Consider the following 15,504-nt stretch of genomic DNA (forward strand, 5'->3'; position numbering starts at 1 on the left):
CCACAACCCTCTTCCTCACCACAACCCTCTCTTCCTCACCACAACCCTCTTCCTCACCACAACCCTCTTCCTCACCACAACCCCCTCTTCCTCACCACAACCCTCTCCCTCACCACAACCCTCTTCCTCACCACAACCCTCTCTTCCTCTTCACCACAACCCTCTCCCTCACCACAACCCTCTTCCTCACCACAACCCTCTTCCTCTTCACCACAACCCTCTTCCTCACCACAACCCTCTTCCTCACCACAACCCTCTTCCTCACCACAACCCTCTCCCTCACCACAACCCTCTCTTCCTCACCACAACCCTCTTCCTCACCACAACCCTCTTCCTCACCACAACCCTCTTCCTCACCACAACCCTCTTCCTCACCACAACCCTCTTCCTCACCCACAACCCTCTCCTCACCACAACCCTCTTCCTCACCACAACCCTCTCTTCCTCACCACAACCCTCTTCCTCACCACAACCCTCTCTTCCTCACCACAACCCTCTTCCTCACCACAACCCTCTTCCTCACCACAACCCTCTTCCTCACCACAACCCTCTTCCTCACCCACACCCTCTCCCTCACCACAACCCTCTCTTCCTCACCACAACCCTCTTCCTCACCACAACCCTCTTCCTCACCACAACCCTCTTCCTCACCACAACCCTCTTCCTCTTCACCACAACCCTCTTCCTCACCACAACCCTCTTCCTCACCACAACCCTCTCTTCCTCACCACAACCCTCTTCCTCACCACAACCCTCTCTCCCTCACCACAACCCTCTCTTCCTCACCACAACCCCTCTCCTCACCACAACCCTCTCCCTCACCACAACCCTCTCCTCCACACTCCTCACACCCACAAACCCTCTTCCTCACCACAACCCTCTTCCTCACCACAACCCTCTTCCTCACCACAACCCTCTCTTCCTCACCACAACCCTCTTCCTCACCACAACCCTCTTCCTCACCACAACCCTCTCTTCCTCACCACAACCCTCTTCCTCACCACAACCCTCTCTTCCTCACCACAACCCTCTTCCTCACCACAACCCTCTCCCTCACCACAACCCTCTTCCTCACCACAACCCTCTTCCTCACCACAACCCTCTTCCTCACCACAACCCTCTTCCTCACCACAAACCCTCTCCTCACCACAACCCTCTTCTCACCACAACCCTCTTCCTCACCACACCCCTCTTCCTCACCACAACCCTCTTCCTCACCACAACCCTCTTCCTCACCACCACCCCCTCTTCCTCACCACAACCCTCTTCCTCACCACAACCCTCTCTTCCTCACCACAACCCTCTCCCTCACCACAACCCTCTCCCTCACCACAACCCTCTCTTCCTCACCACAACCCCCTCTTCCTCACCACAACCCTCTCTTCCTCACCACAACCCTCTTCCTCACCACAACCCTCTTCCTCACCACAACCCTCTCCCTCACCACAACCCTCTTCCTCACCACAACCCTCTTCCTCACCACAACCCTCTTCCTCACCACAACCCCCTCTTCCTCACCACAACCCTCTTCCTCACCACAACCCTCTTCCTCACCACAACCCTCTCTTCCTCACCACAACCCCTCCCTCACCACAACCCTCTCCCTCACCACAACCCTCTTCCTCACCACAACCCTCTTCCTCACCACAACCCTCTTCCTCACCACAACCCTCTTCCTCACCACAACCCTCTTCCTCACCACAACCCTCTCTTCCTCACCACAACCCTCTTCCTCACCACAACCCTCTTCCTCACCACAACCCTCTTCCTCACCACAACCCTCTCCCTCACCACAACCCTCTTCCTCACCACAACACTCTTCCTCACCACAACCCCTCTTCCTCACCACAACCCTCTTCCTCACCACAACCCTCTCTTCCTCACCACAACCCTCTTCCTCACCACAACCCTCTTCCTCACCACAACCCTCTCTCCCTCACCACAACCCTCTCCCTCACCACAACCCTCTTCCTCACCACAACCCTCTTCCTCACCACAACCCTCTCTCCCTCACCACAACCCTCTTCCTCACCACAACCCTCTCTCCCTCACCACAACCCTCTTCCTCACCACAACACTCTTCCTCACCACAACCCCCTCTTCCTCACCACAACCCTCTTCCTCACCACAACCCTCTCCCTCACCACAACCCTCTTCCTCACCACAACCCTCTCTCCCTCACCACAACCCTCTCCCTCACCACAACCCTCTTCCTCACCACAACCCTCTTCCTCACCACAACCCTCTCTCCCTCACCACAACCCTCTTCCTCACCACAACCCTCTCCCTCACCACAACCCTCTTCCTCACCACAACCCTCTCCCTCACCACAACCCTCTCTTCCTCTTCACCACAACCCTCTCTTCCCTCTTCACCACAACCCTCTTCCTCACCACAACCCTCTTCCTCACCACAACTCTCTTCCTCACCACAACCCTCTCTTCCTCACCACAACCCCCTCTTCCTCACCACAACCCCCTCTTCCTCTTCACCACAACCCTCTCTTCCTCTTCACCACAACCCTCTTCCTCACCACAACCCTCTTCCTCACCACAACCCTCTTCCTCACCACAACCCTCTCCCTCACCACAACCCTCTCCCTCACCACAACCCTCTTCCTCACCACAACCCTCTTCCTCACCACAACCCCCTCTTCCTCTTCACCACACCCTCTTCCTCACCACAACCCTCTTCCTCACCACAACCCTCTTCCTCACCACAACCCTCTCTTCCTCACCACAACCCTCTTCCTCACCACAACCCTCTCCCTCACCACAACCCCCTCCCTCACCACAACCCCCTCTTCCTCACCACAACCCTCTCTCCCTCACCACAACCCTCTTCCTCACCACAACCCTCTTCCTCACCACAACCCCCTCTTCCTCACCACAACCCTCTTCCTCACCACAACCCTCTTCCTCACCACAACCCTCTCTTCCTCACCACAACCCTCTTCCTCACCACAACCCTCTTCCTCACCACAACCCTCTCTTCCTCACCACAACCCCCTCTTCCTCACCACAACCCTCTTCCTCACCACAACCCTCTCCCTCACCACAACCCTCTTCCTCACCACAACCCTCTTCCTCACCACAACCCTCTCCCCTCACCACAACCCTCTTCCTCACCACAACCCCTTCCTCACCACAACCCTCTTCCTCACCACAACCCTCTCTCCCTCACCACAACCCTCTTCCTCACCACAACCCTCTCTTCCTCACCACAACCCTCTTCCTCACCACAACCCCCTCTTCCTCACCACAACCCTCTCTTCCTCACCACAACCCTCTTCCTCACCACAACCCTCTCTCCCTCACCACAACCCTCTTCCTCACCACAACCCTCTTCCTCACCACAACCCTCTTCCTCACCACAACCCTCTTCCTCACCACAACCCTCTTCCTCACCACAACCCTCTCCCTCACCACAACCCTCTCTCCCTCACCACAACCCTCTCCTCACCACAACCCTCTCTCCCTCACCACAACCCCCTCTTCCTCACCACAACCCTCTCCCTCACCACAACCCCTCTCCCTCACCACAACCCTCTTCCTCACCACAACCCTCTCCCTCACCACAACCCTCTCTCCCTCACCACAACCCTCTCCCTCACCACAACCCTCTCTCCCTCACCACAACCCCCTCTTCTCCTCACCACAACCCCTCTCTCCCCACCACAACCCTCTCTCCCTCACCACAACCCTCTTCCTCACCACAACCCTCTTCCTCACCACAACCCTCTCCCTCACCACAACCCTCTCCCTCACCACAACCCTCTCCCTCACCACACCCTCTTCCTCACCACAACCCTCTTCCTCACCACAACCCTCTTCCTCACCACACCCTCTCCCACCACACCTCTTCCTCACCACAACCCTCTTCCTCACCACAACCCTCTTCCTCACCACAACCCTCTTCCTCACCACAACCCTCTTCCTCACCACAACCCTCTCCCTCACCACAACCCTCTTCCTCACCACAACCCTCTTCCTCACCACAACCCTCTTCCTCACCACAACCCTCTTCCTCACCACAACCCTCTTCCTCACCACAACCCTCTTCCTCACCACAACCCTCTTCCTCACCACAACCCTCTCCCTCACCACAACCCTCTCCCTCACCACAACCCTCTCTCCCTCACCACAACCCTCTCTCCCTCACCACAACCCTCTCTCCCTCACCACAACCCTCTCTCCCTCACCACAACCCTCTCTCCCTCACCACAACCCTCTCTCCCTCACCACAACCCTCTCTCCCTCACCACAACCCCCTCTTCCTCACCACAACCCTCTCCCTCACCACAACCCTCTCCCTCACCACAACCCTCTTCCTCACCACAACCCTCTTCCTCACCACAACCCTCTCTTCCTCACCACAACCCTCTTCCTCACCACAACCCCCTCTTCCTCACCACAACCCTCTTCCTCACCACAACCCTCTTCCTCACCACAACCCTCTTCCTCACCACAACCCTCTTCCTCACCACAACTCTTTTTCACGCACATAAATATTACACAACAAACGAGTCAGCATGGTTATGACATACACTCCCTTGCATATCTAAATGGGAATGATTATTGATTGTAATGCATTAGTCATGGTCAAATATAAATAAGAGTGTAGACCAGCACTGCAGTAGGTCCAGTGGATGCTTTAAAGTAACTGTCCAGTGTTTCCAGATTTCTTTGTAATATGACCTATAATTAAATTGTTTTTCCTTCCCAAAAATGGCAATGAACTATGTTTTAAATCAGCTTTTCTGTGTTGGAAACCCCAACCGCAGAATGATATGTCCACATACCGGTCATTAAAAATATTAATGCAAGTAGCCCACTGACTGGCCAGCTCATTCTCCTCAGGAGGATGACATCATCCTCTATGAGGAAATAGCAAGCATTGTCTTAAACGGTCCGTTTATGCTTTGGCCACAAATACGAGTATACGACGGGGAAACAACATTATTTGGGTATGAAAAAGTGAGATTTTCACTGGACAGTTATTTTAAAAGGAAAATACCACTCAAAAACGATATTTTGGTATTTGTTTCATTAGTCCACTGTTGACACAATGCTTTGCATGTCAATAATCAAGTTGTCAAGATATAGAACTTTCAAAATACAGAAAGTGAATTTACAGAAAGTTTCAGTGAATGATTAAGATATGAAAGTCTTGGACTGCACTTTCTTCCTTTAGAGAGGTTGAGTATCTACGTTCTGTGATGTAACAGTACAGTCTGTGCTTGGGAGCCTTTTTACTGTTTGTTGGAAGAATGTTGAGGTGCTGACCGTATTTAGACTTCTACATTCTACAGGTTTACGGTGCTGATCTAAAGGCATTATTTTACAGTACTCAACTCACCATATGTTATTATTAGTATGTTAGAGTACTGACCATACAGTGCATTTGACCCCTTCCCTTTTAACACATTTTGTAACGTTATAGCCTTATTGATTATATATAAAAAATGGCACATTTCTAAAAAGTTAAAAACATAAATAACTTATTTACATAAGTATTCAGACCCTTTACTATGAGACTCGAAATTGAGGCTTCTACAACTTGTTTGGAGTCCACCTGGGGTAAATTCAATTGATTGGACATGATTTGGAAAGGCACACACCTGTCTATATAAGGTCCCACAGTTGACAGTGTATGTCAGAGCAAAAACCAAGCCATGAGGTCGAAGGATTTGTCCATAGAGCTCAGAGACAGGATTGTGTCGAGGCACAGATCTGGGGAAGGGTATCAAAACATTTCTGCAGCATTGAAGCATCCCCATCGAACACAGTGGCCTCCGTCATTCTTAAATGGAAGTTTGGAACCACCAAGACTCTTCCTAGAGCTGGCTGCCCGGCCAAACTGAGCAATTGGGAAAGAAGGGCCTTGATCAGGGAGGTGACCAACCCTACAGTCACTCTGACAGAACTCTAGTTTCTCTGTTGAGATGGGAGATCCTTCCAGAAGGACAACCAAGCCACTCCTCAGTAAAAGGCACATGACAGAACACTTGGAGTTTGCCAAAAGGCACCTAAAGGACTCTCAGAATATGAGAAACAAGATTCTCTGATCTGATGAAACCAAGATTGAACTCTTTGGCCTGAATGCCAAGCATCATGTCTGGAGGAAACCTGGCACCATCCCTACGGTTAAGCATGGTGTTGGCAGCATCATGCTGTGGGGATGTTTTTCAGCGGCAGGGACTGGGAGACTAGTCAGGACCGAGGGAAAGATGAACGGAGCAAAGTACAGAGAGATCCTTGATGAAAACCTGCTCCAAAGCGCTCAGGACCTCAGACTGGGGCGAAGGTTCACCTTCCAACAGGACAATGACCCTAAGCACACTGCCAAGACAACGCAGAAGTGGCTTCAGGACAAGTATCTGAATGACCTTGAGTGGCCCAGCGAGAGACTGGACTTGAACCCGATCGAACATCCCTGGAGACCTGAAAATAGGTGTGCAGCAACACTCCCCATCCAACCTGACAAAGCTTGAGAGGATCTGCAGAGAAGAATGGAGAAACTCCCCAAATACAGGTGTGCCAAGCTTGTAGTGTCATACCCAAGAAGACTCAAGGCTGGAATCACTGCCAAAGGTGCTTCAACAAAATACTGAGTAAAGGGTCTGAATATACTTACTGTATGTAAATGTGATATTTCTGTTTTCATTTGTTATAAATTTGCCAACATCTCTAAAAACCTGTTTTTGTTTTGTCATTATGGGGTATTGGGTGTAGATTGATGAGGGGAAAAAAACAATTTAATTCATTTTAGAATAAGGCTGTAACGTAACAAAACTTGGAAAACGTCAAGGGGTCTGAATACTTTCCGAATGCACTGTGTTAGCAGAGATTTGTTGTTTAGTGTTATGGTACTGACTGAATGTTGTCAGTATATTATACAGTAGTACTGTCTGAATGTTGTTAGTATATTATACAGTAGTACTGACTGAATGTTGTCAGTATATTATACAGTAGTACTGACCGTATGTTGTCAGTATATTATACAGTAGTACTGACTGAATGTTGTCAGTATATTATACAGTAGTACTGACCGTATGTTGTCAGTATATTATACAGTAGTACTGACTGAATGTTGTCAGTATATTATACAGTAGTACTGACTGAATGTTGTCAGTATATTATACAGTAGTACTGACCGAATGTTGTCAGCATATTATACAGTAGTACTGACTGAATGTTGTCAGTATATTATACAGTAGTACTGACCGTATGTTGTCAGTATATTATACAGTAGTACTGACTGAATGTTGTCAGTATATTATACAGTAGTACTGACTGAATGTTGTCAGCATATTATACAGTAGTACTGACTGAATGTTGTCAGTATATTATACAGTAGTACTGACCGAATGTTCTCAGTATATTATACAGTAGTACAGACTGAACGTTGTCAGTATATTATACAGTAGTACTGTCTGAATGTTGTCAGTATATTATACAGTAGTACTGACTGAATGTTGTCAGTATATTATACAGTAGTACTGACCGTATGTTGTCAGTATATTATACAGTAGTACTGACTGAATGTTGTCAGTATATTATACAGTAGTACTGACCATATGTTGTCTGTATATTATACAGTAGTACTGACTGAATGTTGTCAGTATATTATACAGTAGTACTGACTGAATGTTGTCAGTATATTATACAGTAGTACTGACTGAATGTTGTCAGTATATTATACAGTAGTACTGACCGAATGTTGTCAGCATATTATACAGTAGTACTGACTGAATGTTGTCAGTATATTATACAGTAGTACTGACCGTATGTTGTCAGTATATTATACAGTAGTACTGACTGAATGTTGTCAGTATATTATACAGTAGTACTGACTGAATGTTGTCAGTATATTATACAGTAGTACTGACTGAATGTTGTCAGTATATTATACAGTAGTACTGACAGTATGTTGTCAGTATATTATACAGTAGTACTGACTGAATGTTGTCAGTATATTATACAGTAGTACTGACCGTATGTTGTCAGTATATTATACAGTAGTACTGACTGAATGTTGTCAGTATATTATACAGTAGTACTGACCGAATGTTGTCAGTATATTATACAGTAGTACTGACTGAATGTTGTCAGTATATTATACAGTAGTACTGACTGAATGTTGTCAGTATATTATACAGTAGTACTGACTGAAAGTTGTCAGTATATTATACAGTAGTACTGACCGTATGTTGGCCGACTTGGTTTTGAGGTCGCTCCAGCGCTGGTTCATGTCGTCCAGTCGGTGCTGTAGAAACACAGCCTCCTCAGAGGTCCCCAGGGCCTTGACCATCCTGGGCCTGTTCCCGTCCACACTCTTATAGATATCATTATGGGCATCGATTTCCGCCTGGATATCCTACAGAGAAACAGCGAAGGAGAGAAAGGTTTTACTTTCAACAAGTCTGTGTTGTACAGTTTTTACTGTGTTACATACAATACACAGCTTCAAAAGGTGCACACACAGCATTAAAAAGTAAAATCAAAACATCAATCCCTTTCTATTAGCTTTAAGATGGTGGGGAGGAAGAGAGGGGAGGGAGAGAGCGAGAGAGAGAGACAGATGGAGAGAGAGAACCACACGTGCTAGAGGGTCATGATGACTGTGTGCTATTGCAGAGCCAGCGAAACAGAGAGGGCAGAGCATTTTAGACATTTTTCAAATGTCCTCTAGCTACTTCGGACTCACGGAAAATAAACTCTTTCCAAACTCCTCAGCCTCCCAAGCGAGAAACAATTCATTCTAAACCCCTTCCACACCCTAACCGAGCGACCCAGGTCTCCGTACCTATGAAGTTCTATGTTCTGCTACATGAAAGTAAGCTAAGCTAATGATACGCTATGCTCCCCTGAACAACGCTAATGTAAGCTAACGGTATGGTACGCAATGCCAGACAAGACCTGTGTGTGCGTGTGTCAGTGTGCGTGTGATTCAGAGAGGGACCCTGGGCCCTGAAGCAAGGCAGAGAGTGGGCCCTACAGATGAAGAATTTGGATGAGGGTGTGGTGTGTGTATTTGAATGTGTGAGTGTTCCCCTGGTTTCATTTGGAAACTTTTTCTCTCTGGCTAACCTGTCGTCCACTCTTCCACCCACATCAGTACAGACCACCGCTGTGGCTTGTCGTGTGTGTGTGTGTGTGTGTGTGTGTGTGTGTGTGTGTGTGTGTGTGTGTGTGTGTGTGTGTGTGTGTGTGTGTGTGTGTGTGTGTGTGTGTGTGTGTGTGTGTGGGTGGACCACCATAGGGAGACTGACACGAGGAGGATCCTTTCAAATGCTTTATTTTTAGACAAGTAAAACTGCTCCATTTCTCACTGAGCTGGGACTCCCCTGAGCTCGGGCCAATTTTAAGTGGGGGAGATAAAAGACACTCTCTCACACACACACACACACACACACACACACACACACCCTGAGCACTCAAACAGAGATACAAACACAAAAAGAGCTCACACAGAGGACTCATATAGTGCCAAACTGAAATTCATGCAGAGATAGAAACAAATAGAATGCAGGCAAAACATAACTTCACCGACTGGTGACTGCACATGACAACAACACATGACATTAGGTGAAGTATGTTTTTAGAGAGGCCAGTATGCACGTCACACAGTATGGTAGGCTGTCTGTCTGCCATACCCAATGTGCAACCCCTGTCATTCACATAGCAAGGTCCTGAGGAAAGGAAGTCAGTTATTAGGAAGAAGGGATATAGGGTGAATGGGCTCTACTGTAGATCTCTCTCTATCACAGTCAACTATCTCCCCACCACAAATCTAATGGCTGAAGGTCATAAGGATAGATACTTCAGAGAGAGGGAGGGGGAGAGAGAGGCAGAGTGTGTGTGTGTGTGTGTGTGTGTGTGTGTGTGTGTGTGTGTGTGTGTGTGTGAGAGAGAGAGAGAGAGAGAGAGCGACAGAGAGAGTGATATAGTGATAGAGTGATAGAGACAGAGACAGAGAGAAACAGAGAGAGAGAGAGAGAGAGAGAAACAGAGAGAGAGAGAGAGACAGAGACAGAGACAGAGAGAGAGAGAGAGAGAGAGAGAGAGAGAGAGAGGAGAGAGAGAGAGAGAGAGAGAAAGAGAGATGTTGTGCCAGTGAGTCAGCTGGATAAGTTCCAGACAATGATGTGTATAAACCCTGGATTGCTGATGCTATGTATTGGCCAATGAGAGGCTTTAAATCCACCGGCTGCCCTATTGGTACTCCTCAGAAGGAGAAGGTCAAAATTACAAGTATTTTTTTGATGTAGTTGGGACAGTAATATTAGTACTTTAAGGAATATGTTTTAACATATTATTGTTGTTTATGTTCGCATAATATAATAGTAAAGTATGCATTAAGGTGTCTGTAATACAATGTATTTGGCAAAAACAAATGCAGACATTAATAAATACAATTGTATAGCTTCCAAAACACTTTTTTATAATGGAGGACAAGTAGCAAAATGGCTGCGCAGTGGCTTCAAAACAACGGCCCTGCCAGTCATCAAGGGCTTATACACATCACTGGTTCTAGCTCATTCTCAAACTGCTTTTCCTCTTGAACACATTTTCTTCCAGGGGAAGCTCCTTCTCATTAAGTGGTGGCAAAGGTGATGCCGTAACGTGTACATGCATTCTGACAAAAACACACACATATTTGTGGCATCAAATAGTCTGGTCATTGATTGAGTGCTGCCCTGTGATTGGATACTTTCGAGAGAAAGGCCAAATATGATTCCTCTACCTAGCCTTAGGTACACAGCAATATCAGGCTAAACACATACCAGTAGCTTACATATACACACACTTCTCTGTACAGCCAGGTCTGCCACATCAGCTGCATGACAATGGTCATTCATTTAAGTCCATGTTTTATTTACTGGTTTGATTTAGATTCCAATCAACAGGTTTAGCGCCAGCACGGACCTTACAGCGTTATTCTAATGAGGACTCTGGAGATGAGGGTCACATATGTCTGCAATTTCTACGGCAAGGACACACACACACACACACACACACACACACACACACTGGCTGAACTGCTACTGGAAAAACATGACAATAGCTCTGCTGTGTTTAGGAATAGATGAACCATGTCCATATGAGAGCAGTGGCACACACACAACCCTCTATCAAAGCCATGTCCTCGTCTCTTCTAACGCAGAGCAGCATGAGGATAGTGGATAATAGATTTTGTCCCTGACACACACACCCAGTAATGAATGGAAGATTGGCAGGATGTGAGCAGCCCAGACAACAGATACGGTCCCCGGGGGGCCTAATGTTCCACCTATTTGGGTTTGCAGAGGAACCTGGCATTAGAAATGTACCTATCAGAGGAATGGCTGACTGACAAACACAGTGCAGGTGGCATGTAGCCCAGCAGTTGGAGCGCTGGGCCAGTAACTCAAAGGTCGCTAATTCGAATCCCCGACAAGGTGAAATATCTTTCGATGTGCCCTTGAGCAAGGCACTTAACCCTAACTGCTCCAGGGACAGCTGATAATGGCTGTGACCCCACTCTCTGAGGGTGTCTCAGGGACAGCTGATAATGGCTGTGACCCTACTCTCTGAGGGTGTCACAGGGACAGCTGATAATGGCTGTGACCCCACACTCTGAGGGTGTCTCAGGGACAGCTGATAATGGCTGTGAACCCACTCTCTGAGGGTGTCTCAGGGACAGCTGATAATGGCTGTGACCCCACTCTCTGAGGGTGTCTCAGGGACAGCTGATAATGGCTGTGAACCCACTCTCTGAGGGTGTCTCAGGGACAGCTGATAATGGCTGTGAACCCACTCTCTGAGGGTGTCTCAGGGACAGCTGATAATGGCTGTGAACCCACTCTCTGAGGGTGTCTCAGGGACAGCTGATAATGGCTGTGACCCCACTCTCTGAGGGTGTCACAGGGACAGCTGATAATGGCTGTGACCCCACTCTCTGAGGGTGTCTCAGGGACAGCTGATAATGGCTGTGACCCCACTCTCTGAGGGTGTCTCAGGGACAGCTGATAATGGCTGTGACCCCACTCTCTGAGGGTGTCTCAGGGACAGCTGATAATGGCTGTGACCCCACTCTCTGAGGGTGTCTCAGGGACAGCTGATAATGGCTGTGACCCCACTCTCTGAGGGTGTCTCAGGGACAGCTGATAATGGCTGTGACCCCACTCTCTGAGGGTGTCTCAGGGACAGGTGATAATGGCTGTGAACCCACTCTCTGAGGGTGTCTCAGGGACAGTTGGGATATGCAAAAAAAAATTGAAAATAAAATTCACACATGCGTATTAACACACACTTGTACATGTGTGAAATAGGACAAATATAAGCACCCACCAAATTATTATTACACAAACACACGGCTAAACAGAATAAGAACCTAAAGTTAGGTTACCGTTGCACATCAACAAGCAGCTTTGGTAAACAAATACTGGACACACTCATGCACCTTGAACGCACAAAGTGGCAAAACCTGAATAATACAACACTACAACGTTTCAGACGTCAGAGAATAAAGCACTTTAAGAATCTCAGTCTCCTTATGTGTTCCCCTGCAGACTCTGGCTGAGCACCCCCACGCCCTGGGCACTCTAATAATGCTGCTACCACAATAAAAAGCTTTATTAATGAGTTCAATAATTACTCCTCATACTTCATAAACCTCAGACTCACTCAGCAGACTTCTTCACTTGATACTACATAGACTGAGAGGGAGCGAGGGAGAGAAGGGAGAGACAGTAAATGTCAGCAGAAGTGAAGTTCTCTGGCTGACAGTAACAGGTGAGGTGAGCTGACCTTCACGTGTTTGACTACAGTGATTTAGTATGAGGCTGGGTTCTCATCTGTGGCATCAAAAATAAACAACCTTTCAGTTTGTCTCAATGGGAGCTCAAATAGATGTCAAACATCTCAAATCTACCTCTTCAAATTTCCTGAGCAGCTCCTGCAAGCTGGAGTTCAAGCCAATCATCTTCGGCTCCAGGATTAGTCTCCTCCTTCTCCCCTCTACATCGTCTCTGAGGTCACAGAGGGCAAAGGGCACCGAGGAGTCGCGCGGGTTTGGAAAGTCCTCCAGTGGTTACGGTCAAAACCAGCTCTCAAAACACAGTCAAGGTCAGTACTCAAAACACGGTCAAATCCAATCCAAATATTGTCGAATCCAGTTCTCCAAATACAATTAAATTCAGTGCTCAAAACAAGGTCAAATCCAATTCGTGCTCTCCAACCCGGCGACATACACACTTCACACACCCTTCGTTGCCTGTGTGTGTGTGTCAGTGTGTGTTTTCGCCCTACTAGGCTACATGGTAGAAGCATCCTCTTTGATGGAACAGAGGCTGAGTAGGGTGCCAGGGCTAGCCTGCTGTCATGCCTCAAGCCTGGGGTTGGACGTCCCGAGAGCTGGGCTGAGGCTGGAGCTCCTGGAGGTAGGAGGTAAGAGGCTGCCTGAGGAGGTCTATAGGCTGGGGAATAAGTCCTTCAGCTGGGGTAAAATTCCAGAGGTCAGGTGTGGAGGTCTGGAGGAAACTATCCAAGTCCTGTCAAGAGAGGTTGAGGGTTGAAGAAGTATTCCAGCCTCTCCTTGAACTTCCCTCGTTGTTTTCCTTCCCGTCTTCACTTTCCTCCTCTACTGCTTCTCGTCACTAAGGAAGCTGTTTACACTCCAGTCCGGGGTAGGGCCGAGTGTTTGTTCTCAATTACCCAGATAAAAAAAGCCCTCTGGGCCTGCCTCAGGAACAAGGAAGAAACACAGAGGCACACGGTCTGCTGACCTCTCCTTCCACTTTCAACAAGGCAATGCTAACACACTGCAGAGGAAACACACACACCTACACATACTCTTACACTGTGTGAGCGAGACAGGGGCATGCCGTCTTAGCTCTACTACCAGCCCCCAGCGCCCTAACCCAGCCTGGACTCCCTCTCTCACTCCCTCTCTCACACCCTGCTAATCACAGCCAAGTCAGAGCCAGTTAGTGAAAGAATGTCCCCTTCCCCTCTGGAGCCCTAGGCCACGTGTCCAGGGAGAGAAGCCACTGATCAGAGTAATGATCCTGAGAAAGAGTCTGGCAAGCTGGCCTCTACATCCTGGAGTCCGTCCAGTATGATCTCCTGGCAGGGTGGAAATGGTAGAAGTTTGTCTTTCTCTTCTCTCTTCCTCTTTCCCGCCGATTTGTATAACTTTTTGAGTTCAACTTTTTATCTTTATCTCCCTCAGTTTTCTTTACCGCTAATCTGCTATCCGTCCCTTCCTCTCGGACTCTCTTTCTTTTCACCGGCCAGTGACTCGGCTCTTTCCGTTATTTTAATCAGCATCCTCCCTTTCCAGCCCTCCTCCTCCCTCTTTACAGGTCCCACTCCGCTCGCTAAACTAACTCCGCACACACCCATTTCCTGAGGCCTCTACTGATACACAGAGAGAGAATGGTGGGAGGGGGATGGAGAGAGAGGGGCAGACGTAGCGGAGGTAACATGTGGACAGAGAGAAATGCCCAAATCAAGAGAGGGGGAAGAAGAAGCAGAAAAGAGAGAGGGTGGTGGAAAGAGAGAAGGGAGAGAAAGAGTTGTCAGAGGTTTAAGTAATGCAGCACTTTACTAGCAAAACGTTCTACCTGTCAGAGTCGGGATGGTGAAAACATGTGGCTCTCACGTGAATGGAGAGAAGGAACAAGAAAAGAAAGAAAAGAGAAGAGAAGAGACTGGGGGTGTAGCTTACAGAAACGTTAGGTCTATACCTGGCTCTGTGTGTAGGCCTAGAGACAGACACTACCAACAGATATACATACGGTGTGTACATCACATGTAGACACATCAGATGGCTGCCGAAGGGGGAAAAAATAACAATAATACAATCCCGAATATTCATGAGGAGAAGCCTTTGAAGTGTGCTATACTTAATAAAAATATTAACATATGCAATTTTCCCCTGTAACAGCACTTCTGATGAGGCACTATGTATGCAGACATGAATATGCGCCCTGTGTGTTTTTGAGATGCAAGTCCAAGTCGATTAAACGGCGGGAAATTAGCAAGTCCAACATGCGAGCGAGACAATTTCTACAACAACTGTGAGGAAATCCACTGGAAGAAACCTTAGGGGGAAGAATGTGTTGGACGATTATGACTTTCCCTGGGGTTTGATACAACCCATGTCTTTAAGTGGCTGTAAAAAAGAAATAAACACTCACACAGAGGCAAACACCGGGGGTAAACACACACACACATACGTGCATGCACAAACACACACAGCAGCACAGCTTTGAGGAAGCAGGAGGTAAAAGTTGGGCAACATTACTACAGCTAATTGGATTAGGACCATTACAGAGGGAAGATGCAGAGCTATCGACTCGGGCTGAGAGAGATGGAGGGAGAGAGAGAGAGAGAGAATGAAAGAGAGAGGGAGGGAGGCCATACTCTGTGGCTTAAAAGACTGAGGCACATCTGCCTGTAATTCCCTGGCTGGATCAGAGAGGAACGTAGGGATGAGGAGCTTCAATGGAAATCT

At 47.9% G+C, this 15,504-nt stretch overlaps 1 protein-coding gene across 9 annotated transcripts in view; it reads right to left on the reverse strand.

Moving 5' to 3' along the window:
- The window catches only part of utrn (utrophin), a 312,100-nt gene that overhangs the window by 90,512 nt on the left and 206,084 nt on the right, over nucleotides 1-15,504 (reverse strand). For 8 of the 9 annotated variants that reach the window (XM_029742136.1, XM_029742308.1, XM_029742221.1 and 5 more), the window contains one exon: nucleotides 8,207-8,379. In XM_029742136.1, coding sequence (XP_029597996.1) covers nucleotides 8,207-8,379 — 173 coding nt within the window. Of the gene's footprint in view, nucleotides 1-8,206; nucleotides 8,380-12,918; nucleotides 13,524-15,504 lie in introns of those variants that run through there. The other variant, XM_029742698.1, reaches the window with a different exon arrangement.

Source organism: Salmo trutta, chromosome 1 (assembly GCF_901001165.1).
Source record: "Salmo trutta chromosome 1, fSalTru1.1, whole genome shotgun sequence".
In the NCBI taxonomy this organism is placed as follows: Eukaryota; Metazoa; Chordata; class Actinopteri; order Salmoniformes; family Salmonidae; genus Salmo; species Salmo trutta.